This window comes from Oncorhynchus masou, chromosome 20 (genome assembly GCF_036934945.1).
Source record: "Oncorhynchus masou masou isolate Uvic2021 chromosome 20, UVic_Omas_1.1, whole genome shotgun sequence".
NCBI classification, from domain to species: Eukaryota; Metazoa; Chordata; class Actinopteri; order Salmoniformes; family Salmonidae; genus Oncorhynchus; species Oncorhynchus masou.
The window spans coordinates 178,359-203,552 of record NC_088231.1 but is presented as its reverse complement, the minus strand read 5'-3'; the positions used below and the strand labels follow the sequence as shown (position 1 = coordinate 203,552).

The following is a 25,194-nucleotide window of genomic DNA, read 5'->3' as shown; positions in this document are numbered from 1 at the left end:
TGCTTATAGCTGTATACGATCACAGCTCTCTATTATGCATGGGAATACTTAGGAACAAATTTCTTAAATCAAAATCACATTTTTTTGTGTTTAATTTTGTAACCTTGCTTAATGTTATGTATTCCGTCCTGTATTTATGTGTACAAGGACACTTATATACAGACAGATGTGTATGACTGCTATATATGTAAACTAATGAGTAGAGGGATACAAGTACCTTGAAAAGTTGTGCTATCAGTGCTCACTACTACTCACTCCTGTTCAATTCCGTGTATTTGGGCATCAGTAACTTTAATGTGTACTTTCTTGATATTTCACAGCACTGTACCCTGTGTATACAATGAATACATTTTCCTATAATGGCTCTAAGGCCATTGGAAATTAAATTGTTACACGCACCAGTGCTTCAACTACGCCAAAAAGGTCACCAGTAACACCTGAGAAACATCCTAGCATTTAATTATAAATATGACCATAGACAAACATGGTGAATTATTGGATCAGTTGTATTAGGACCAGACAAAACTTAACGTACTGAATAATTATTTTCTCTTCCATATTCACAATATTGTTCCAACAGTAGTCATAGATAGTAAGGCCTAGATTAAATCTGGACCACATTATAATGCGATTGACATGTAAAGGTCATGCCCGACTGATGACAGTGCATTTGGAAAGTATTCAGACCCTTTACCTTTTTTCCCAGTTACAGCCTTTTTCTAAAACGGATTAAACACATTTCTCAAATCTACACACAACACCCCATATTGACAAAGCAAAAAAAGAAATGTTCCGAAATGTTTGCAAATGTATTGAAAACCAAAAATACCTTAAGTATTCAGACCCTTTGCTATGAAACTCAATTTTGAGCTCAGGTGCCTCGTTTCCATTGATCATCCTTGAGATGTTTCTACAACTTCGAGTCCACCTGTGGTAAATTCAATTGATTGGACCTGATTTGGAAAGGCACACACCTGTCTATGTAAAAGGTCCCACAGTTGACAGTGCATGTCAGAACAACAACCAAGCCATGAGGTCAAATGAATTATCTGTAGAGCTACAAGACAGGAGTGTCAAGGCACAGATCTGGGGAAGGGTACCAAAAATGTCTGCAGCATTGAAAATCACAGAGGCCTCCATTCTAAAATGGAAGAAGTTTGGAACCACCAAGACTCTTTCAAGAGCTGGCCGCCCAGCCAAACTGAACATTCGGGGGAGATGGGCCTTGGTCAGGGAGGTGATCAAGAACCCGATGGTCACTGACAGAGCTCCAGAGTTCAAGAAGGACAACCATCTCTGCAGCACTCCACCAATCAGGCCTTTATGGTAGTGGCAAGACGGAAGCCACTCCTCAATAAAAAAGGCTCACGCCAGCCCGTAAGGAGTTTGCCAAAAGGCACCTCAAGGACTGACCATGAGAAACAAGGTTCTCTAGTCTGATGAAACAAAGATTGAACTCTTTGGCCTGAATGCCAAGTGTCACATCTGGAAGAAATCTGACACCATCCCAACTGTGAAGCACGGTAGTAACAGCGTCATGTTGTGGGGATGTTTTTCAGTGGCAGGGACTGGGAGACTAGTCAGGATCGAGGGAAAGATGAACGGAGAAAAGTACTGAGAGATCCTTGATGAAAACCTGCTCAAGAGTGCTCAGGACCTCACTGGGATGAAGGTTCACCTTCCAACAGGACAACCCTAAGCACACAGTCAAGACAATGCAGGAGTGACTTCGGGACAAGTCTATGAATGTCCTTGAGTGGCCTAGCCAGAGCCCGGACTTGAACGCAACCTAACTTCTCTGGAGACCTGAAATTAACTGTGCAGAAACGCTCTCCATCCAACCAGACAGAGCTTGAGAGGATCTGAAATGAGGAATGGGAGAAACTCCCCAAAGACAGGTGTGCCAAGCTTGTAGCGTCATACCCAAGAAGGCGAGGCTGTAATTGCTGCCAAAGGTGCTTCAACAAATTACTGAGTAAAAGGGTCTGAATACTTATGTAAATGTGATATTTAAAAATGTTTTGTCTAAACCTGTTTTTGCTTAGTCATTATGGGCTATTGTGTGTAGATTGATGACTTAAAAATATATACATTTCAGAATAAGGCTAACGTAACAAAATGTGGAAGAAGTCAAGGGGTCTGAACACTTTCCAAATGCACTGTATGCAGCCTTTACTGTGAATTTGGTCTCCGAACGCAGTAACATTGCACTTTTTGGCTTCACAACAAGCACACCATTCACTGAGGTAAAAGGTATGAGACTAAGAGTTTAATCATTTCAACTTGGCAGCAGAAGACTAGCCATTAAGTTTATTTTAATCCCAAGACAATTATGACAGTCACAGCACATAGGTACCAGTAGCAGAACTTCTTGAGAGGTCTATGGAAAGTTTATTTAGTTTGACTAATTCCCATGAAGAATGGAGGAATTAAACAGACAACTCTTGATTGTAAAAATGGGGTAAATAACTTTTCATCATCAGTTGAACCTAACGAAGTATACCATATTATACCATATTACAGCAGATGAAGAACCACAAAAAGGTCAATATGCATTATGAAATGTAGATAACATATCATTAAAAATTAATTAAACAAAAACATTGGTGTAATAATTGGCAAGTATCTCCTAAACTATGCTGATGTGGTATACAAAAACATTTATTCTAAAATGGAAATAGGCCAATATGGTTCTTCGCTGTGAGGATTCAATTTGGCAACATGAATTATAGCTTCCAACTATCTTCTCTCGTGACCTTTGGACACCACAAAATCCCAAACGGTACTAACCGTGACATCAAATGGACAGAGGGTGCTCAAAACCTGCTAATTTACAAATCAAAACACCATAAAAATCAAACATATATATAACAAAAAAAATGTCAGTGACAGCATCCATAGCGCTTCCAAAATCTCAGAATCTTCATTTCTGGTCATCTAAGGAACTTAACCAGAAATCCATTTCCTCCACTCAGGCACACGATCCAACTAAAAGACAGCCAAGTCACCTTGGAACATAGATCCGGGTATCCAGCCCAAAGGACCGCTTCGGCACCACAGTTAGCATTGTAAGTTAAGAGAATAAAATGTAAGATGCGGTTTGTGCACGTTTCCAGAGGGGGCTGGGTTGAGGTTGGAGTGATGTGACGGGGTCTTATGAGGTCTGGCACTGGACCCCGCCAGCGGACGGGTTGTCATCCTCTTCCATGTAATGGTATTGGCTGCGTCTTACTCTGGCCGGGTCACAGTCCTCCAGGTCGGTGTATATGTAGAGGTCGTCGTCCATGCTCTCAGGCTGCTCCGCTTCCCTCTTGGCAGGAAGGTAGTGCTCTAGCTCCTTCAGCTTGTGCTTGGGGAGGAAGTTGGCCTCGGGGAATACCACCTTCGGCAAAAAGAAAATGGGTTTAATTTCTACGCCGTAACTTTCTTTAAAAAAAATGTAAATTAAGAAGCAACTGAAACAGTAGAGCAACCACGTTACGAGTTACACAGTGCAGACTTGTGTCAATTACACAATCACAATAAAAGTTATACTACAAAATGGCCACAAGGTTGGTATGGTTGACTAAGTCTCCAGTGGTTTAATAAAACAGCAGTAGTCTGCAGCAGTAGTTTGTCAAGCAATTTAATACATTTTAACTGAGGGAATGAATGACACCATTTACTTTTTAAATATTTTTTTTAGCTTAAGGCACCTGGTATTCCCAGATGGTCTCCCATCCCAATACTAACCAGACCCTGTTTTCTCCCTGAATTAGGTCCCTTGGCTATCTCTGCAACTCCTCAATGTGATTGGGAGAAGTGAAGGTAGAGTCATGCGTCCTCCAAAATATGTCCCACCTGGCCGCCTAATTATCACACTGTTTGCTTGACCCAAATGTCAGCCACACCAATGTTTCGGAGGAAACACTGTTTGACTGCCCGGAGTCAGCTTGCAAGCGCAAGGAGTCGCTAGGACACGAGCCAAGGCAAGCCCCACCGTCCAAATCCTCCCCCGGACGGCGCCGGGCCAATTGTGCGCCGTCCTGTGGGGGTCACGGGCGAATTAGGACACCATTTCCCAATATATTCACACGGCACAAAAATATGAACGCAACAGTTTCAAAGATTTTACTGAGTTACATTTCATAAGGAAATCAGTCCATAGAAATATAGAATTTCACATGACTAAATACAAATAATTTCACTTTTATTTTTTAAAGTAGGGGCGTGGATCAGAAAACCAGTGTCAGTATCTGGTGTGACCACCACTTGCCGCATGAAATCTCCGCATACAGTTGATTAGGCTGTGGAATGTAGTCCCACTCCTCTTCAATGGCTGTGTGAAGTTGCTGGATGTTAGCAGGAACTGGAACGCGCTGTCGTAAACATTGATCCGGAGCATTCAAATATGCTCAATGTGTGACACATCCGGTGAGTATGCAGGCCATGGAAGAACGGACATTTTCAGCTTTCAGGAATTGTGTACAAATTCTTGCAAAATTCTCTGAAACATGAGGTGATTGCGGCAAATTAATGGCAGGACAATGGGCCTCAGGATCTCATCACAGTATCTCTGTGCATTAAAATTGTGAGCGATAAAATGCAATTGTGTTCGTTGTACGTAGCTTACGACTTCACATCCCATAACCCTACCGCCACCACAAACCCCTTGCCCACACAACACATACACTGTCTGCCATCTGCCCGGAACAGTTGAAACCAGGATTCATCTGTGAAGAGCACATATCTCCAGCATGCCAGTGGTGATTGAAGGTGAACATTTGCCCACTGAAGTCAGTTACGACGTCGAACTGCAGTCAGGTAAAGACCCCGGTGAGAACGACGAGCATGCAAATGAGCTTCCCGAGATGGTTTCTGACAGTGTGCAGAAATTCTTCAGTTGAGCAAACCCAGTTTCATCAGCTGTCCGGGTGGCTGTTATCAGACAATCTCTCATGTGAAGAAGCCAGATGAGGCGGTCCTGGGCTGGCGTGGTTACACCTGGTGTTAGGCCAGTCAGAAGTACTGCCACACTCTATGATGACGTTGGGTTGGCTTACGGTAGAGAAAATAACTTTCAATTCTCTGGCAACAGCTTTGGTGGATATCCCTGCAGTCACCATGCCAATCTGTGGCATTGTGTTGTGGCAAAACTGCATATTTTAGTGGCCTTATATTGTCCCCAGCACAAGGTGCACCTGTGTAATGATCAGGCCTCTTGATATGCCACACCTGTCAGGCTGGCTGGATTATCATGGCAAAGGAGAAATGCTCACTTACAGGAATGTAAATACATTTGTGCACATGTGAGAGAATCAAGCTTTTTGTGCATTAGGAACATTTCTGGGAACTTTTATTTCAGCTCATGAAACATGGGACCAACACTTTATATGTTTTGTTTATATTTTTGTTCAGAATAAATACAAAGATAGATATTGAACTACAGTATCAAGTCCTGAATGGTGGAACACATTGAAAGATGTGTTTCACAGAACATACCGAAAAGAGGATAATGAGGCGTCCCTTTTCAAACGGCCGGCGGTGCATGGGCATCCCCTCATTCATGACACACTTCTTGTCGCCAGGTTTGATCAATTCCCCTGCGAAGGTAAAAAATATTTTAAGAGACTAAACTAGTCCTGTCATGATACCAACATTTTACTAAGCCAAGTATCAAAGACGGCTATGAATATTGATGAGAACTCTTGGTAGAAAGTGTGGTCTACCGCTTATGTACCCTACCTCAGGCAAGTAATACCTCAAGACTTCTTTAATATTAAGACCTCGTGCACCCTCTGTTATTGACAAATATACACAACCCCACCCCTCGTCTTACCAGAGGTAGCTGCTTGGTCCTGCCGATGCACGGAAAACCCAGCCAGCTCTATATTATCCGTGTTGTCATTCAGCCACAACTCGGTGAAAAATAGATTTTTACAGTTAATGGCCCATTGGTAAGATGATCTACCGTCCAGACCATCAAGTTTGTTTTCCAGCGATTGTACGTTGGCCAATAAAACTGATGGTAATGACGATTTACTCACTCGCCTACGAATCCTAACGAGGCACCCCAACCTTCTTTCTCCCTCTATCTCTGTAGCCTTTTCTTCACGCAAATAACAGGGATTTGGGCCTGGTCTGCAGAGAGCAGTATATCCTTTGCGTCGGACTCATTAAAATAAAAAATCTTCGTCCAGTACAAGGTGAGTAATCGCTGTTCTGATGTCCAGAAGATATTTTCAGTCATAAGAGACAGCAGTAGCAACTTTATGTACAAAACAAGTTACAAAAATGAGGGGGGAAAAAAAACGAAATAGCACTGTTGGTTAGGAGCCCATAAAAACGGCAGCCATCCCCTCCGGCACCATTACAATGTCATTGTGACAGTAAGGGGAAAACACTGCATGAAATCTTTACGCTTCAGTTAACACTCCCTCCCTCCTGATCCCTCTCTCCCCCAAAACACATACGACTCCCAACTTTAAAAACATTAGGCAACAAACGTTGTAAAGTCCCCTGTTTAGGGGACCTACGTGGTTCTGGTAAGGGTTCCGACCGTCTATTTCGTTGAAATCGATCGGTGGACACCATAAATCGAAATGGCAAGCATTGAGCATTCTTACGGACACAGGAAGTAGTATGTATGTTGCCTGTGTGAAGCAGGATGTGAAATCTGACACCACTTGAAGCTGGGATGTCCCTCCTATGATTTAATTCGCTCTTCAGACTGTCCATCAACTCATGGCTGAACCCCACGTCATAGCATTTAATGTTAGTGGCTAAACCCCTATGCCTGAAATCGTAACACAGCAGAAGAATGGTTTCATTGCTGTAGCACATTCAGAGCGATTTAGTCAGTAATCTAAAATTTTAGATTTTAAACAAAAAACAGTCACAGACAAGATTAATATGAGATGTCTGGCTAGGAACTCTCCTTTCGTTCACAGCGATGGGGGCAGACATTTTGATCGAGAGACCTTTGCATATTTTCTACATTCTAACACTAAATATACAAATGTGTATTTATTTTATTCTAGTCAGTTAAGAACAAAATCTTATTTACAATAACGGCCTACAGCGACCAAATCCGGACGATGCTGAGCCAATTGTGCGCCGCCCTATAGAACTCCCTATCACGGCCGGTTGTGATACAGCCTGGATTCGAACCAGGGTGTCTTTAGGTGACGCCTCTAGGACTGAGATGCAGTGCCTTAGACCGCTGCGCCACTCAGGCACCCCATTTTACAGTTATAAGGAAGGAGAAATCTCATAGGCATTTTATAAATTGATTACACTATATTTAGAAACAAGTAATTTCAAGCCTCATTTCACAGTTGTCAACACTACGTCAAAATATTTCATATTTTCATACTTTTATAATTTTGTTCTCTTTTGGGGCAGCAGGTAACCTAGTGGTTAGAGCATTGGACTAGTAACTGAAAGGTTTCAAGATCGAATCCCTGAGCTAACAAGGTAAAAACCTGTCGTTCTGTCCCTGAACAAGGCAGTTAACATACTGTTCCTAGGCAGTCATTGAAAATAAGAATATGTTCTTAACTGACTTGCCTAGTTAAAAGGTAAAATAAAGTAACACCTCAGCAATTTATAGCAATATTTGAGTATGCAGCATTACTAGTTATTGTTTATGTCCCTTGTGATAAAAAATTATTAAAAACTTGCTTATATTCATGAAGAGGATGCGAGATCGACAAAGGCAAACTAATCTGCTGGCATCATGGCACGTCATCAACGTCGCTCTAATTACAGTCAGACAGTTGAAGAAACTTGCGTGGACTTCTAGAAAGGCTCTGTAAGAAATTTCATATTTACTATTAATTATCAGAACATTAACCATGTGTGTTGGCTTGTTTTGTACTGTTCTGTAGTTTCGACCCAATGATTCATCTGACAAAGAGCTTTGCGTCCTGCAGGCCCAGGCATTGACCAAAGCTGGCGAGACATTCAATGTCAATTTGCTCAAAATTGCTAAAGAAATCCGCTCAAACTCCATGTGTGGGGGCAATTTTTCGCCAGGGACCAGGCCTATATTTGATGGTAAAGTTTGACCATTTACAAAGCAAAAGTTACATGCCTACCCACAATAATTCCCTGTTGCCTCCTTTTTCAGGTATCATGGCTCAAGATTTCATTGATGAAGAAATCATAAAGCGGTATGCTGGACCCTGTCAGAAAAGGTGTTTCTGGGTACATATTGTTTCTTTCAAGGTAGGATTATAGCAATATTGTGTTACGTTTAGGCCTATTTACATGTATATTTCTATTATTGTACTAATTTTAGCTGTTAGACTAAAAAAAAATCTCTTCTCCAAATGCAGACAATGACCAAACACACAATGCCGCCAGGGTTTGCATTTCAAATGAGGGCATAAACTGGGTCAAAACGCCAGCAGAGTAAGTAGACCTTTAAGGTTAAATAAAAACAAAGACCTACAACACCTTCGGTAGGCCTACAGTATATCTAAAAGTATTTCTCATCTCTACATGTAGGTCTCCTGATTTAAACCTGATCGAACAAGTTCGGCATCAACTGAAAACATTTTCCCATAACTCTGCCAAGCTGACAGACAAAGGCCATCAAGATGTTTGGCTAGAGAAATTGACGATATGAATATATTTGTCTCAGCAAGGTTTTACCTGTGGTCGTGGAGCTGGGTGGAAGTGCGACTAAAATGTAGTTAATATAAACATCCGCATTTGATATAGAGGTCGACTGATTAATCGGAATGGCCGATTAACTAGGGCCGATTTCAAGTTTATTTAAAAAAATAAAATTACAAAAAATTCGGTATTTTTGGGCGCCGATTTCCGATTTTTTTATACCTTTTATTTAACTAGGCAAGTCAGTTAAGAACCCATTCTTATTTTCAATGACTGCCTAGGAACTGTGGGTGAACTGCCTTGTTCAGGGGCAGAACGACAGATTTTCACCTTGTCAGCTCGGGGGTTGCTAGTCCAACGCTCTAACCATTGCACTCCACGAGCAGCCTGCCTGTTACGCGAACGCAGTAGAAGCCAAGGTAAATGGCTAGCTAGCATTAAACTTATCTTATAAAAAAACAATCATAATTACTAGTTATAACTACTAATCCAGTTTAGCAGGCAATATTAACCAGGTGAAAGTGTGTCATTTCTCTTGCGTTCATTGCACGCAGAATCAGGGTATATGCAACAATTTGGGCTGCCTGGCTCATTGCGAACTAATTTGCCAGAATTTTACGTAATTATGACATACATTGAAGGTGGTGCAATGTAACAAGAATATTTAGACTTAGGGATGCCACCAGTTAGATAAAATACCGAGCAGTTCCGTATTTCACTGAAATAAAAGTTTTGTTCTCGAAATTATATAGTTTCCGGATTCGATCATATTAATGACCAAAGGCTCGTATTTCTGTGTGTTATGTTATAATTAAGTCTGATTTGATAGAGCAGTCTGAGCAGCAGCAGGCCCGTAATAATTCATTCAAACAGCACTTTCGTGCGTTTTGCCAGCAGCTCATCGCAAGCACAGCGCTGTTTATGACTTCAAGCCTATCAGCCTAATGGCTGGTGTAACCAATGTGAAATGGCTAGCTAGTTAGCTGGGTGTGCGCTAATACTGTTTCAAACGTCACTGGGTAACGATGCTTCGAGTGTGGCTGTTGTCGATGTGTTCCTGGTTCGAGCCCAGGAAGGGGCGAGGAGGGGGACGGAAGCTATACTGTTACACTGGCAATACTATAAGTGCCTATAAGAATATCCAAGTAGTCAAAGGTATATGAAATACAAATAGTATAGAGATAAATAGTTCTATAAATACTAACTACAACCTAAGACCTCTAAAACCTCTTAAGTCTCATGTGAAAAGGGACCACCAACTTTCATATGTTCTCATGTTCTGAGCAAGGAACTTAAATGTTAGCTATTTTACATGGCACATTACTTTCTTCTCCAACACTGTTTTTGCATTATTTAAACCAAATTGAACATGTTTCATTTATTTGAGGCTCAATTGATTTTATTGATGTCTTATATTAAGTTAGTGTTAATTCAGTATTGTTGTAATTGTCATTACTACAAAACAAAAAGTCTGATTAATCGGTATCGGCTATTATGGTCCTCCAATAAATCGGCATCGGAGTTGAAAAATCATAATCGGTCGACATGAGTCTTCAATATTCCCAGGTAAGAAGTTTTCGGGTGTAGTTATCATAGGACTATTTATTTCTATACCATTTATATTTCATATACCTTTGACTATTGGATGTTCTAATAGGTACTTTAGTATTGCCAGCCTAATCTCCTGAGTTGATTGACTTCAAGCCTAACAGCACAATGCTTGAAGCACAGCGAAGAGCTGCTGGCAAATGCACGAAAGTGCTGTTTGAATGAATGCTTATGAGCCTGCTGCTGTCTTCCACCGCCCAGTCAGACTGCTCTGTCAAATCATAGACTTAATTATAATATAATAACACAGAAATATGAGCCTTAGATCATTAATAAGGTAAATCCAGAAACTATCATTTCAAAAACAAAACGTTTATTCTTTCAGTGAAATACAGAACCGTTCCATATTTTATCTAAGTCTAAATATTGCTGTTACATTGCACAACATTCAATGTTATGTCATAATTATGAAAAATGGTCAATTACGGTCTTTGTTAGGAAGAAATGGTTCACAGTTTGCAACGAGCCAGGCGGCCTAAACTGCTGACTATGCCCCGACTTTGCTTGCACAGAATGCAAGAAAAGTGACAATTTCCCTAGAAATGTTAGCAGGCAATATTAACTAAATATGCAGGTTTAAAATTATATACTTGTGTATTGATTTTAAGAAAGGCATTGATGTTTATGCTTAGGTACACATTGGTACAACGACAGCACTTGTGCTTGTTAAATCACCCGTTTGGTGAAGTAGGCTGTGATTCAATGACAAATTAACAGGCGCTGTACAAAGTGATGGTTGGCAGTACAGTACTGGGCTATTTAGCTAAAGAATCCCGGTGTTGTGCGGATGGGAGACCGGTTGCAATTGTAAGTAGGCCTATTTTTTTTTAACTACTATTTTATATAGGTTTAGGCATCGAAGACTCCAATTAAGCCCTCTTGTTTGTAAAGTCAAATTAAAATGAACATTGTTGAAATGAATTGCTCGTCTGGTGTAGGTTCTCACCATCTGTTGGTGTGTAACACTTGCATAACAAGTTAGTTGTATTTTTAACACCGGTCACTGTTCACCTAATATTGATTGCACTGCAGTTGTCGCCAGTTTAATTGCACTGCAGTTGTCACCTTTATTTAACTAGGCAAGTCAGGTAAGAACAAATTCTTATTTACAATGAAGGCTTACCCCGGCAAACCCAGATGACTATGGGTCAATTGTGCGCCGCCCTGAATTCGAACCAAGGTCTGCAGTAAAGCCTCTTGCACCAAGATGCGTTGCCTTAGAGAGCCATGGTCTGGAGCAATGAAGCCATGACGCTGGGTACCTACTGCGGTGTAAGCTCATAATTTTTAAAGGAGGAACCACTGTACTGTCAAGTGAGCAGGTTGTTAGCTAGCTAGGCAACATGACAATATTTTTTGTTATCAAACCAATAATAACGACCCGGGATTAGTTTAAAATGGCCCACAACATGGTTTTGAACTCATATCAAATGCGCGCAAAATGATGCAGGAAAAAAAAAAAAAAAAGTAGCGCTGATAATATGGGTCATATCTTTAACCATTTGAGCTAGAGACACCGTTTTCTTGGCTGTAATGCTGCAAAAATGCCTGTCATTAAGTTGTGCATTTCCAGTCACTCAGAGGCTGCATGACCGCAAACTTGCACGTGCAAAGTCTACTTAGACTGGCCTGTGCTCTTGGTTACACCAGGCAATAAAATGCTCCAATGTACCAAATGTAACAGAAGAGTCAGGGTCTGTGTACCCGCTCGCTATCACCACTAACCTATATTTTTAAAACTAATGGAGGAATAGATGCGCAGAAAGAGTGGACAGAGAGAAGTAGGTGATGGCTGGCTGATCACAGCTGCCACACGAGAGATGCGCATGAAAGTGAAGTGGACATTGAACATACAAGAGCCTAGTTGCTACTGCTTAAATTGAACTTATGGCAGGTTCTTTAGATTGGTAGGACCGACAAATTTGGTAGCATCATATGAAACGGTACTACGGTACAAGTATCATGACATTTAGATACCGTGCAACACCACAATAATTGTTTCTTTTTTAAATGCATAAAAAATGTGCACAATGTTGTACAAGGTTTCTGTTAAGTGAAATAATCTAGGAAGTGTACCTGGGTGGCAGGTGATGAGGAGACGTCGGTTGTCCAGAGTTTGACAAGGCTTCTGGAAACCACACAGGGCCTCCACCAGCTGCAGCTCCATAGTCATGATCAGATTGTCCCCTTGCCTGTAGAATAGAGCACAGTCAATACCAACCGGACTGCGATCAATTGCATTTCAATTCAGGAAGTGAAAAATCAAGAACTGAGAAGCGACTGGCTCTCAAATGGAGATTTTTTGTTGCTGAAAATTCATTCAGTTCTTGAAATTGGCCAAATTTTCATTTTGTTTACAAGCCAAGATATAGATCTTTTTCCAGTACACGACACACTGATGTCACACAGTAACACAACTTTTATTAACTTTTTGGGTTCTCATACGTTTAAAAACTAGCCAAAGAGCCATTTTACTGGTTGAAATGTTTACTTATAATGCTGTTGATTTGCATGAAGCAGGATATTCATACGAGCCTTAAAACCCAATAATAATCCAAAAGTAGTGTGAAAAGCACTCATAAGCAACATGTAAAGAGAGCATTTTTTTGCTGGCCTTCTATAACAACTCCCACCAACTTGCGTGCGTCGCCCTCAAAAGCAATGTTTGCAAACACAGAAAGGAGTCTATAGGCTAGTACAGACCAATACATTATTGAAGAATATAAAAGATCTCATGTGGAACTGCCAAATATGTGCAAAAACACATTTGTTGGTCCAATCAGACAATGTGATATAGACATAGGGTAGAGAGGTAGGTAGTGAATAAGAACTGGCATGAGAGGTTTAATCTTTTACCTGGTGAAGACTGGATGGACTCTCTGATCCAGGACAATGATGATGTCACCAGGCTCTAGTCCTGGTTCCTGATCTCCCTCCCCGTGGAAAACTAACTTCTGCCCATCCTTCATACCTGCAACAATTTAGGATTAATGTAACGCAACTGGCCCGTATTTAACTGCATTAAGACTGATCAGAATTCTGGTAATGGCGTTCACACGCAACCATGCCATGGGGAACATTTAGGGCACATTCACATATCCCTAGATGATTTGGATCCTAGAGCGTTTGGTAACCAGATCCATACTATCCTGGTCCAGAGATGTGGTCGCATGAAATTTAGTTACAGAAATTATATTCAGTTCATTTCCATTCTTGTCAAAGCATTTGTAGAATTCAAGAAACGCTCCAGGGTACCAAATTCATAAACTCAAAGAAAAGAAAAGTCCCTTTCAGGACCAAAGATAATTCGTAAAAATCCAAATAACCTCAGATCTTCATTGTAAAGAGTTTAAACACTGTTTCCCATGCTTGTTCAATGAACCATAAACAATGAACTGTGGAACGGTCATTAAGACACTAACAGCTTACAGATGGTAGGCAATTAAGGTCAGTTATGAAAACTTAAGACACTAAAGAGGCCTTTCTACCGACTCTGAAAAACAGCAAAAGAAAGACGCCCTGTCATCTGCATGAACGTGCCTTAAGCATGTTGCAAGGAGGCATGAGGACTGCAGATGTGGCCAGGGCAATAAATTGTAATGTCCGTACTGTGAGACGCCTAAAACAGCACTACAGGGAGACAGGACAGAGAGCTGATCGTCCTTGCAGTGGCAGACCACGTGTAAGAACACCTGCACAGGATCGGTACATCCGAACCTCACAACTGCAGGACAGGTACAGGATGGCAACAACAACTGCCCAAGTTTCACCGGGAACGCACAATCCCTCCAGTGCTCAGACTGTCCGCAATAGGCTGAGAGAGGCTGGATTGAGGGCTTGTAGAACTGTTGTAAGGCAGGTCCTCTCCGGACAAGGATCTGCCTCGCTGGACCAGACAGGACTGGCAAAAAGTGCTCTTTACTTAGGAGACGCGGTTTTGTCTCAAAAGGGATGATGGTCGGATTCGCGTTTAACGTCAAAGGAATGAGCGTTACACAGAGGCCTGTACTCTGGAGCGGGATCGATTTGGAGGTGGATGGTCCGTCATGGTCTGGGGCGGTGTGTCACAGCATCATCTGACTGAGCTGGTTGTCATTGCAGGCAATCTCAACACTGTGCGTTACAGGGAAGACATCCTCCTCCCTCATGTTGTACCCTTCCTGCAGGCTCATCCTGACATGACCCTCCAGCATGACAATATCACCAGCCATACTGCTCGTTCTGTGCGTGATTTCCTACAAGACAGGAATGTCAGTGTTCTGCCATGGCCAGGAAAGAGCCCGGATCTCAATCCCATTAAGCACAAAACAAACGTTTTTTTAGTCACCCACGTCGGTATAACCAAGGAGGAGATGGCAGGTGGGTACCAACTTCTATAAACCAATGAGGAGATGGGAGAGGCAGGACTTGCAGCGCAATCTGCGTCACAAATAGAACTGACTTCTATTTTATCCCTTGGCAACCAGATGCACCTAATTTATGAAAGTTGCCAATCGCAATATAAAGTCAAGAAGAGAAAGCCTAGAAGAGAGATGACGAAAAACGATTCGGTTGACCATTGTGTGTGTGGATTAATTGGCGGAGTAGAGGACCTTGTGTTATTTTACCTGAAATGCACAACACACACACACTAGTTTGCTTCAGTATAGGGATTTCACTATGGCTGTCCATTGGATAAATTCACAAAGGCTTTAGTAACTCAAGGTTACACCTAGTGATCTTGCTGAGTGAGCATTATTTCATTTTATTTATATTTTTTTTTAAATGGGCAATTCCACCCCTTATCAATCATCTCCAGCACAGTACCAGTGTCTACAATGTGAAAACAGCAGCCACAACATTTTGTAGAAAATAAATAAAGGGGTTCTTTTTCAAAACAGATTCGCGGGGAGCAAGAAAATACCTTCCTTCTGGATAGAAACTTGTTGCAGGACACAATCCTGTCTCGGAGCTCTACAGACAATTCCGTCGACCTCATGGCATGGTTTTTGCTCTGACATGCACTGTCAACTATGGGACCTTACATAGACAGGTGTGATCCTTTCCAAATCATGTCCAATCAATTGAATTTACCACAGGTGGACTCCAATGAAGTTGTAGAAACATCAAGGATAATCAATGGAAACAGGATGTACCTGAGCTTAAAGTCTCATAGCAAAGATTCTGAATAGTTAGGTAAATAGTATTTTTTCCCCAAATATATTAAAAATAAAGACAAATCTAAAAATGTGTATCTATCCGCTTTGTCATTATGTGGTATTGTGTGCATATTTAGGAAAATGTTTAATTTAGTCCATTTTAGAATAAGGCTGTAACGTAACAAAAAGTAAAGGGGTCTGAACACCTTCCGAAAGCACTGCATGCATACACAGTGGACAAAACAGTCTACATTTCCGTAACAGACTGACCAGGTGAAAATTATGATCCCTTATTGATGTCAGATGCTAAATCCACTTCAAAATCAGTGTAGCTGAGGGGGATGAGACAGGTAACTTCTTATGGCTGGGGGGGGCAGTATTGAGTAGCTTGGATGAATAAGGTGCCCAGAGTAAACTGCTTGCTACTCAGGCCCAGAAGCTAAGATAAGCATATTGTTTGTAGATTTGGATACAAAACACTCAAGTTCCTAAAAAAACTGTTTGAATCACATCTTTGAATATAACAGAATTTATGTTGCAGGCGAAACCATTCAGAATTTGTTGTTGAGGTCACTCTTCAAATGAGTTTATTGGGAATCCAGATTTCTAAGGGACTTGATTGCAGTTCCTACCGCTTCCACTGGATGTCACCAGTCTTGTCACTTCATGTGTACTGTTTGATAGAGGCGCATGACCAGAAAGCTAGTGTCAGTTTGTTGTCTTCCTGTATTGAACACAGATCACCCCGTCTTCAATTTTATTGATTATTTACGTTAAAAAAATACCTAAAGTTGTATTACAAAAGTAGTTTGAAATGTTTTGGCAAATTTTAGTTAACTTTTGAGATATTTTGTAGTCATGTTGAGCAAGTTGGAACCGGTGTTTTTCTGGATCAAACGCACCAAATAAATGGACATTTTAGATATACATGGACGGAATTAATAGAACAAAAGGACCATTTATGGGACATATTGGAGTGCCAACAGAAGAAGCTCGTCAAAGGTAAGGCATGATTTACATTTTTATTTCTGCATTGTGTCGCGCCTGCAAGGTTGAAATAGGTTCTCTTTTGTTTACTATGGTGCTATCCTCAGATAATAGCATCGTTTGCTTTCGCCGAAAAGCCTTTTTAAAATCTGACATGTTGGCTGGATTCACAACACGTGCAGCTTTAAAATTTGCTATCTTGCAAATTATGTGATTTCATGAAAGTTTGATTCTTATAGGCATTTATTTGAATTTGGCGCTCTGCATTTTGGCAAAGTGGGACGCTATCGTCCCACATATCCCAGAGGGGTAAAAAGCGCATTTGCGGAAAAAACTATTGTTGCACGACTGTACCTAACCATAAACAATGCCTTTCTTAACTTCTTGCGTCGAGCAATCCCGGATCCGGGATACTATTTATAGCCTCAAGCTCATTAGCATAACGCACCGTTAACTATTCATGAAAATCGCAAATGAAATGAAATAAATATATTTGCTGTCAAGCTTAGACTTGTGTTAACAACACTGTCATCTCAGATTTTCAAAATATGCTTTTCAACCTTAGCTAAACAAGCATTTGTGTAAGAGTATTGATAGCTAGCATAGCTATAAGCCTAGAATTCAGCCAGCAACATTTTCACAAAAACAAGAAAACCATTCAAATAAAATCATTTACCTTTGAAGAACTTCGGATGTTTTCAATGAGGAGACTCAGTTACATAGCAAATGTTCAGTTTTTCCTGAAAGATTCTTTGTGTAGGAGAAATCGCTCCGTTTTGTACATCACGTTTGGGTACCCCAAAAAAATTCAGTCATCAAAACGGCAAACTTTTTTCCAAATTAACTCCATAATATCGACTGAAACACGGCAAACGCTGTTTAGAATCAATCCTCAAGGTGTTTTTCACATATCTCTTCATTGATATATCGTTCGTGGAAGTCTACTTTCTCCTCTGAATCCCATGGAAAAATACTTGCAGCTGAAGATGACGCAACAATTTCGACGGAGAACACCGGGCGGACACCTGGCAAATGTAGTCTCTTATGGTCAATCGTCCAATGATATGCAACAAATGTCACAATGCTGCAGACACCTTGGGGAAACGGCAGAAATTGTGGGCTCATTCCTGTCGCATTCACAGCCATATAAGGAGACATTGGAAAACAGAGCTTCAAAAATTTTACTAATTTCCTGTTTGAAGTTTCATCTTGGTTTCGCCTATAGCATCAGTTCTGGGGCACTCACAGATAATATCTTTGCAGTTTTGGAAACGTCAGAGTGTTTTCTTTCCAAAGCTGTCAATTATATGCAGTCGAGCATCTTTTTGTGACAAAATATTGTGCTTAAAACGGGCACGTTTTTTTTATCCAATAATGAAATAGCGCCCCTATAGATTCAAGAGGTTAAAATCAATACACAGAAGTATATATTTTTAAACCCTGCATATTTAGCTAAAATAAATCCAGGCAATATTAACCAGGTGAAATTGTGTCACTTCTCTTGGGTTCATTCCACGCAATCAGGGTATATGCAACAGTTTGGGCAGCCTGGCTCATTGCGAACTAATTTGCCAGAATATTACGTAATTATGACATAACATTGAATGTAACAGGAATATTTGGACTTAGGGATGCCACCCGTTAGATAAAATACCGAACAGTTCCGTATTTCACTGAAAATGTTTTTTTCTCTCAAAATGAGTTTTCAGATTCTACCATAATAATGACCAAAGGCTCGTATTTGTGTGTTATTATGTTATAACTAAGTCTATGATTTGATAGAGCAGTCTGAGCGATGGTAGGCAGCAGCAGGCCCGTAAGCATTCATTCAAACAGCACTTTCGTGCATTTGCCAGCAGCTCTTCGCAAGCACAGCGCTGTTTATGACTTCAAGCCTATCAGCCTAACGGCTGATGTAACCGACGTGAAATGTCTAGCTAGTTAGCGGGGTGTACGCTATTAGACTTGGAGTAGTTATTCCCCTTGCTCTGCATGGGTAATGCTGCTTCGAGGGTGGCTGTTGTCGATGTGTTCCTGGTTTGAGCCGAGGAAAGGAAAGCTATACTGTTACACTGGCAATACTAAAGTGTCTATAAGAACATCCAAAAGTCAAAGGTATATGAAATACAAATGGGAGAGAGAGAAATAGCCCTATAAATACTATTAACCACAACCTAAAACCTCTTACCTTGGAATATTGAAGTCTCATGATAAAAGGAACCACCAACTTTCATATGTTCTAAGCAAGGAACTCAAACCCTAGCTTTTTTACATGGCACGTTGCACTTTTACTTGTCCAACACTTTGTTTTTGCATTATTTAAACCAAATTGAATATATTTTATTATTTATTTGAGGCTAAATTATATTATATTAAGTTAAAATAAGTTAATTCGATAGTGTTGTAATTGTCATTATTACAATTTGTTTTTTAAATGCAGCTTTTTTGGGTCCTCCATTAATCGGTATCGGCGTTGAAAAATCATAATCGGTCGACCTCTAGATCCAACTCATCAAAATTTTGACTACATGAATCAGCTATTAGCTGTGTAGCTCTCCAGGACCAGAAGTGAAGAAACAGACATCACATAACAGACATCCAAAAATCTGGTTAAATGGACAAACATCTAAAAAACCTCCTACATCCTCAAAATGGAGAAAGAAAATCTTCACACTTTTACCTGTTAAATTGGCAGTCACTCGGCTAGCATTCCCATCCACAGGCAGCTTGGTCTGTCAGGTAACGGTGTCAACAGGGCCCAGGCGCATCCCGTGTCAACATGCTTAACCCACCCCCAACCCCCCACGTCGCTACACAAACATAGTGAACAATTTAGGCAGTCTATGCTCTTGACAATTGTACTCCACACAAATCAAAGGAGTCAAAGAACTGTTGGACCTTATAGCAACAAAACAAATAAAAACATTCAGGGTAGGACATTTTAATTTATTGTACATATTAACTATAATATGTTTGTCAATTGTGAGCTGTGGAAAGACTTCAATTGATGGACAACTAATCAACCACCTCACCTTTGCCAATGTGGACCTCCAGGATCTTTTTCTGCCGCAGAATCTTCCGTCCACTGCAGGCCTTGCAGCGGTCCTTGTGGCTGATGCGCTGGCCCTGGCCCTGGCAACCCCCGCACACGGTGGACACCTGCTGCACCATGCCCGGCCCCAGCTGGTGGAGGCGCACCTGCATGCCCGTGCCGTGACAGGACATGCACATCTCCACCGCACCCTTCCTTCCCCCGCGACCTACACCAAACCATAGCCATGTCAGTCCACATCACCCCAGTCGTTTGCAGCAGTAACTCTCATTACATCACTGTTAAACAGAACCTCACATGCTGCGTTTGACAGGGCGGTAAATGCTAGTCAACAGATAGCGATTCTGTGGATTAATGATCCGCTGTATAAATGTACTTGGAGTAAGAAAGAACATCTATGTATGCATTTTATAGTCAGAGCAACAAAAATGGAACCAAACAATACAGTTTGGGCATTGTACGATGATAATCTTAAAAATGTTTTACCCTAGCCGAGGCATTTACCTCTAACAGTTCATTGTTCATAATGTGATACGTAACAATTTTAAAAATGACATCCAATCCATGCATGAACACACAGGGCTATTCAACCTGATGACTTTAGGGTTACCACACTGGTCATTTTCATCCATCCCTTTTAATAAGGGACTGATCAAGACCAATGTTAACCAACAATGTTACATGTGTAGTAACGTAGCACCTTCACATCGCTCGCAAATAACATTCTTCTGGACAGCAAGTTTCCTCGTGGCGCCATTGAAGAGGTCTTCCAAAGAGACTGTGAGCTGATGAACCACATTCTTTCCTAGGTTGAGAGCACATTGGGGCAAAGCATTAGCTTTAGAGAAGTTAAGAAGAACCACAGAAAACAAAGGCCAGAATTTGAAGTCTTCTGTGGAAAGTAATTTGTCTCTGTACTTCATTTGGTTTTTACCTCTTCTCTCCCGGTGCAGTCGGCCACCTCCTCCAAAGAACATGTCAAAGATGTCCATGGGTGATCCAAAACCTCCGCCACCTCCGCTGCCCCCTCCTTTTATTGCCTTCTCCCCTCCCCGGTCGTACACCTCTCTCTTCTGGGAGTCTGACAGCACCTCATATGCCTGAGATATCTGCTTAAACTGGGAAGAAAAAAGAAAAAAACTGAATGAAAGGGGGATACCTAGTCAGTTGTACAACTGAAAGGTGCAGGTGCAGGACGACAGATTTTTTACCTTGTCAGCTTGGGGATTCAATCAAGCAACCTTTCGGTTACAGGCCCAAACGCGATCAATTCTCAGTGCAAACTACTAATAGAAATCTCAACTAGTACTCAAAAATATTAAACTTACTAGAATTTTCTGACAACTGTAGAAACAATTTATGTATTTTCCATATTCATCTCTTAAAAATAACCTGGCATAACCGGCATCAATGTGCTGGATTAGCATACATCGCTCCCGCTCTGAACTTGCCTCCAACTGGGCTTGAACCAGAGTCCTCTACCTTGCCAACACACGTGACCACCCGCTCGATAATGTGAAAAAAACTTGAGCTATACAATAGGAACCAATTGTATAGATCCATCTACGAAATGTCAAGCTAGCTGTGGAGTGAGCATACTGTACCTCTTAACTCTGCTACACTGGCATGAATAACTTATCTCCACTCAACCACTAGTCATAAATCAGAACCTATTCATAGGAGTTTTACGTTGTTTATAACATACACAGCTCACAAAGATAAAGGTGGTGCGACAAAAATAAACTCTGACCATCATGGACGCAAAGTGGTTTCCTGAATACTTCCACTCACTTTCTCCCCCTCCGTAGGGTTCTTGTCAGGGTGGTATTTCAAGGCCAGCTTACGATAAGCCTTTTTCAGCTCATCTGGTGTGGCATTGGGCTTAACACCCAACATATCATAAAAGCCGGTTTCCTTCACCATTCTTGTTGGTTACAGTCTGCAGAATAAAAAAAATTCACACAAGTGTCAGTTTCTCTTCCTGTATGACATAGTGCTGAGCGATGTGCTTTGAGGTTGGTTCAGAAATAGATTATAAAAAAATATATAAAGACATTGATTTTTTTTTGGGGGGGGGGCTATGCAGTCTTACAAAATCATTATCTTAGTAGTTCTTCAAAGTAAATATGGCATACTTTACGACTGCTGAACACAAACTATCAAATCTTAGATTGTACTTTCATGTAGATAGCACACGAAGCAACTAGGCGTTCAATGGATTATGTTTAGTGCAGTTAATGTAGAATATTGGCCTGTTGGGAAGAGTTTGGGCTTGATCTGATCTAAAAGAAACTGAGCATTGCACCCAGAAAGAAAAGAAAAAAATCACATGGAAATCAAATAATTTAACCGAAGTTGGTCAATTAGTTAATCGCTCAGCACTAATGCCATTCTATTTGCATTTGAAACCACTTATTGGTATGACAAGTTCCCCACCACTGCAACTTCATGATAGAAATATCCCAATCAGATAGCATTAGAAACAAAGTTGGTGAATAGCAACATATATTTTCAACATGAGGGGTTAGCGCTTAACATCTGAGTTTCTGAACCCAGAAGCTCAACAGCGTGAGACTTCTGTGAGCGCATGCTTAACAGACCTGAGGGGTGTCCTACTACAAAGCAAGCTAGATCTACTCAGGGTATCTACAGAAAATCAGCTTCAGTTAGCTTCACAATCCAGATCAGGCTTCTTCCAGCATACAACCATATTTATTGCTTGGCCAAATGCCAACAACTCTAGCAGGCTTGTAAATGTACATGGCTAGTCAAACTCCATGCCACAAATAAAAATAAGAGAAATTATCTTGCAAATTCGGCAGGCTATGGTGTGAAATAGAAGTGTAATCTTTCTTATCCTTAATTCCGATTTACGTGCACAACAAGTATCTTCCCCCACACTCCTATCGATAAAATAATTGTTTTGTCAAAACAAAAGTATTTCTGTGCGTGAATTTTAAAATGCATTCTGTCACTAATAAATGTGATCTTAACACTACTCTTTAACAAACATTTGCTTTCTCCCTAGTGTTCAGCTGTCAGCTTCGGTTTATGTAAACTACAATGCTGACGCTGTGTTTTAGCATCAATATTCATCGCTTGGGATACGGCTTTCAAACATATGGCTCTTCTTTCATCAGCAAGAAATCTTTAAATAAAGAGAGATACTTACTGTAGTAGTTTTGCACAGATCCACATAGCTATGGGAGCCCAATATTGGACTAAATTATGTTAGGTTTAAAGGGCTCTGGAAGCCAAAACAACCAAATAAACGTGAATCGATTCTCAATTGCGGTACGGTTCTAGAAATATAAATCCCTGTACTCTCATATCAACTTCAAATGTTAAATACATAATTACTGTATAGTGTTTTAACCGGGTTTAACAGTTGCAGAGGATAGTATTTTTCAGTGACACATTTGTGGCGTTTGTCTTCAGTTTACACACAGGTAAACGTTAGGTGTTCACTCAGACGCAGATAGCTAACATTAATTAGCACAGATAACGTTAGTCTACTGTCTTCTGTCTGTAAACAAGCGCTGTGACATGGGCTTATGGGAACTCTATAAAATGGTGTGTATCAATTTAACATTAATGTTTTACTATTAGGGTTATTTCTCTGATATGAAATATAAAGTCATGGTTCCACGTTAACGTTACGGTCTTTGCCAATACTAGAAGCGCTAGCTAGCGTCGAACGTTAGCCACGTCATTAACGCTGGCTAGCTAACGTTACATTATTACTAACAAAACAAGAGACCCATCTAGCTAGTTTCCCGTATCCAACACGATAAAGTTAGCTAGCCAGCTAGGTAACTTACCTTGGTTTGGTAGCCAGCTAGGCTAACGTTAGCTGGCCAGCTATCCACGACCTAGCTAACTGATAGTAGTAGCTTAGCTAGTAGTTTATTACTATACCAATTAGGAACATTACTTTTTGCAGAATGAAAACACCATTAAATTGTGATTAGCTACCTGTTACAATAGACGGCCGTTGAGAGAAAGGACCTTGTTTAACTTATAAACACCCCCGTCCTGGCGATGAACTTCCAGAACCTTCTACTACTTGTACCGCCTACTTTAATGGTGCTTTCAAGACAACTCGGAAAAAACGAGGTCAAACCATGACGTCGGTGATTTTCAGGTCGGGAAGTCGGGGGCTATAGAAAGATGCCCGAGTTTCCGATTTGGGATTCCGAGTTTGATGGACTTTCAAAAATGTGTTTAGTCGGAACGCGATTTTTTTTCTCTAGAGTACGAACTGAAGTCAGAGATTTCCCAATTCAGAATTCCGAGTTGTTTTGAACGTGGCATTATTGACAGTGGCATGTTTTCAAGGTTGCCAAGGGAAGCCGGCCTCCCCTAAAAATGACAAAGAAAAAAATATACAATTATTTATCTTTTGTCTCTCTGGGTTTCATAATTTTCCTTACATTCACAAGAGCCCCTCTGTATGTGTAGGCCATCTATCTGATGCTGTCTAGTTCAAAATACTATGACATTGTTGCCACCCCTAGCATTGAATGTAACGGAAGCCAGCAAACATTTGGCCTTTCTTTAAAAAGAAACAGGTGTAAAATAATAGCCAATCAGTCTCGAGCTGAACTGAACGAGCTCAAATGTGAATGTTCCTGACACACCAAAAAAAAGTGTCAAGGGGGAAGCCAGTTTGGATTTGTCCTCACTCCTATCAAATCGCATTGAGAGCATACTTCATTGACAGAAACAACTTGACTTGTTGCATCTTGTGTTGTTGTCCTCAGTTGGCTGGCTAGCTAAAGTTGTCCCTTTCCTAAATTAGCCATGGATGGAGATATGGAAAAACAATACATCATGTAACTAGTAGCTCAAACAGGCATCTTGGCAGGTGCATTTGGTGCATTTGGCATGTCAACACTTCTAACAAAAACAAGTAGTGATGAAGTCAATCTCTATTTTATTAGGACCCCCATTAGCTGTTGCGAAAGCAGCAGCTACTCTTGCTATGGTCCACACAAAACATGAAACATGACATAATACAGAACATTTATAAACAGGAACAGCTTGAGGACAGAACTACATAATTTTTTTAAACGGCACACATACTGAAGCCTACAAATCAATACATACACACAAAATATCTAGGCCAAATAGGGGAGAGGCGTTGTGCCTTGAGATGTTACGTCATCTATTTTTTTAACCAGGTTTGCTGTTAATTTGAGGAATATGAGATAGAAGGCAGTTCCATGCAATAATGGCTCTATATAATACTGTACGCTTTCTTGAATTTGTTCTGGATTTGGGGACTGTGAAAAAAAACCTGGTGGAATGTATGGTGGGGTAAGTGTGCGTGTCAAAGCTGTGTGTAAGTTGACTATGCAAACCATTTGGAATTTACAACACATTAATGTTTCTTAGAAAAATACCTGATGCAGTCAGTCTCTCCTCAACTCTTGGCCAAGAGAGACGAGCATTCATAGTATTTAAAATAGCTCTCTGATTACAATGAAGAGCAATATGTGCTTCTCTGTTCTGGGCCAGCTGCAGCTAACTAGGTTTTTCTTTGCAGCACTTGACCACACATGACTTGACACATGACTTGCTTTTTGGAGTGTGGTGTCAAAAAAACAGAGCATCTCTTTATTATGGACAGACCTCTCCCCATCATTTATAACCATTAAATCTATATGTTTTGACCATAACAGTTTAGAATCAAGTAATTTAGTCTCCTCAACTTGTTCAACAGCCACACCATGCATTACCAGATCCAGGTGAGGTCTAGAACTTAGGGAATGATTTGTACCAAATACAATGCTCTTCGTTTTAGAC

At 40.8% G+C, this 25,194-nt stretch overlaps 1 protein-coding gene across 2 annotated transcripts; it reads right to left on the bottom strand.

Moving 5' to 3' along the window:
* Window positions 1-442: 442 nt before the first annotated feature.
* On the bottom strand, window positions 443-23,486 carry LOC135506642 (dnaJ homolog subfamily A member 1-like). Of its 2 annotated transcripts, none has more exons than XM_064925959.1 (9): window positions 23,362-23,486; window positions 21,178-21,325; window positions 20,321-20,504; window positions 20,087-20,191; window positions 19,367-19,594; window positions 13,066-13,180; window positions 12,286-12,401; window positions 5,482-5,582; window positions 443-3,382 (listed from the first exon to the last, which is right to left on the bottom strand). In XM_064925959.1, exons 2-9 carry the CDS (start codon window positions 21,307-21,309, stop codon window positions 3,155-3,157), a joined length of 1,209 nt encoding a protein of 402 aa, XP_064782031.1. In that variant the 5' UTR covers window positions 21,310-21,325; window positions 23,362-23,486; the 3' UTR covers window positions 443-3,154. The 2 variants fall into 2 exon arrangements, with proteins under 2 accessions (XP_064782031.1, XP_064782032.1); XM_064925960.1 differs by lacking the exon at window positions 23,362-23,486 and adding an exon at window positions 23,208-23,348.
* Between the last annotated feature and the right edge of the window lie 1,708 nt (window positions 23,487-25,194).

Coding starts and splice junctions, on each gene's coding strand:
- LOC135506642 (XM_064925959.1), bottom strand. CDS start 21,309: ATGGTGAAGGAAACCGGCTTTTATGATATGTTGGGTGTTAAGCCCAAT. Junction 20,505..21,177: donor ACCCTACGGAGGGGGAGAAA/GTGAGTGGAAGT, acceptor TTTTCTTCCCAG/TTTAAGCAGATATCTCAGGC. Junction 20,192..20,320: donor ACTGCACCGGGAGAGAAGAG/GTAAAAACCAAA, acceptor CTCTCAACCTAG/GAAAGAATGTGGTTCATCAG.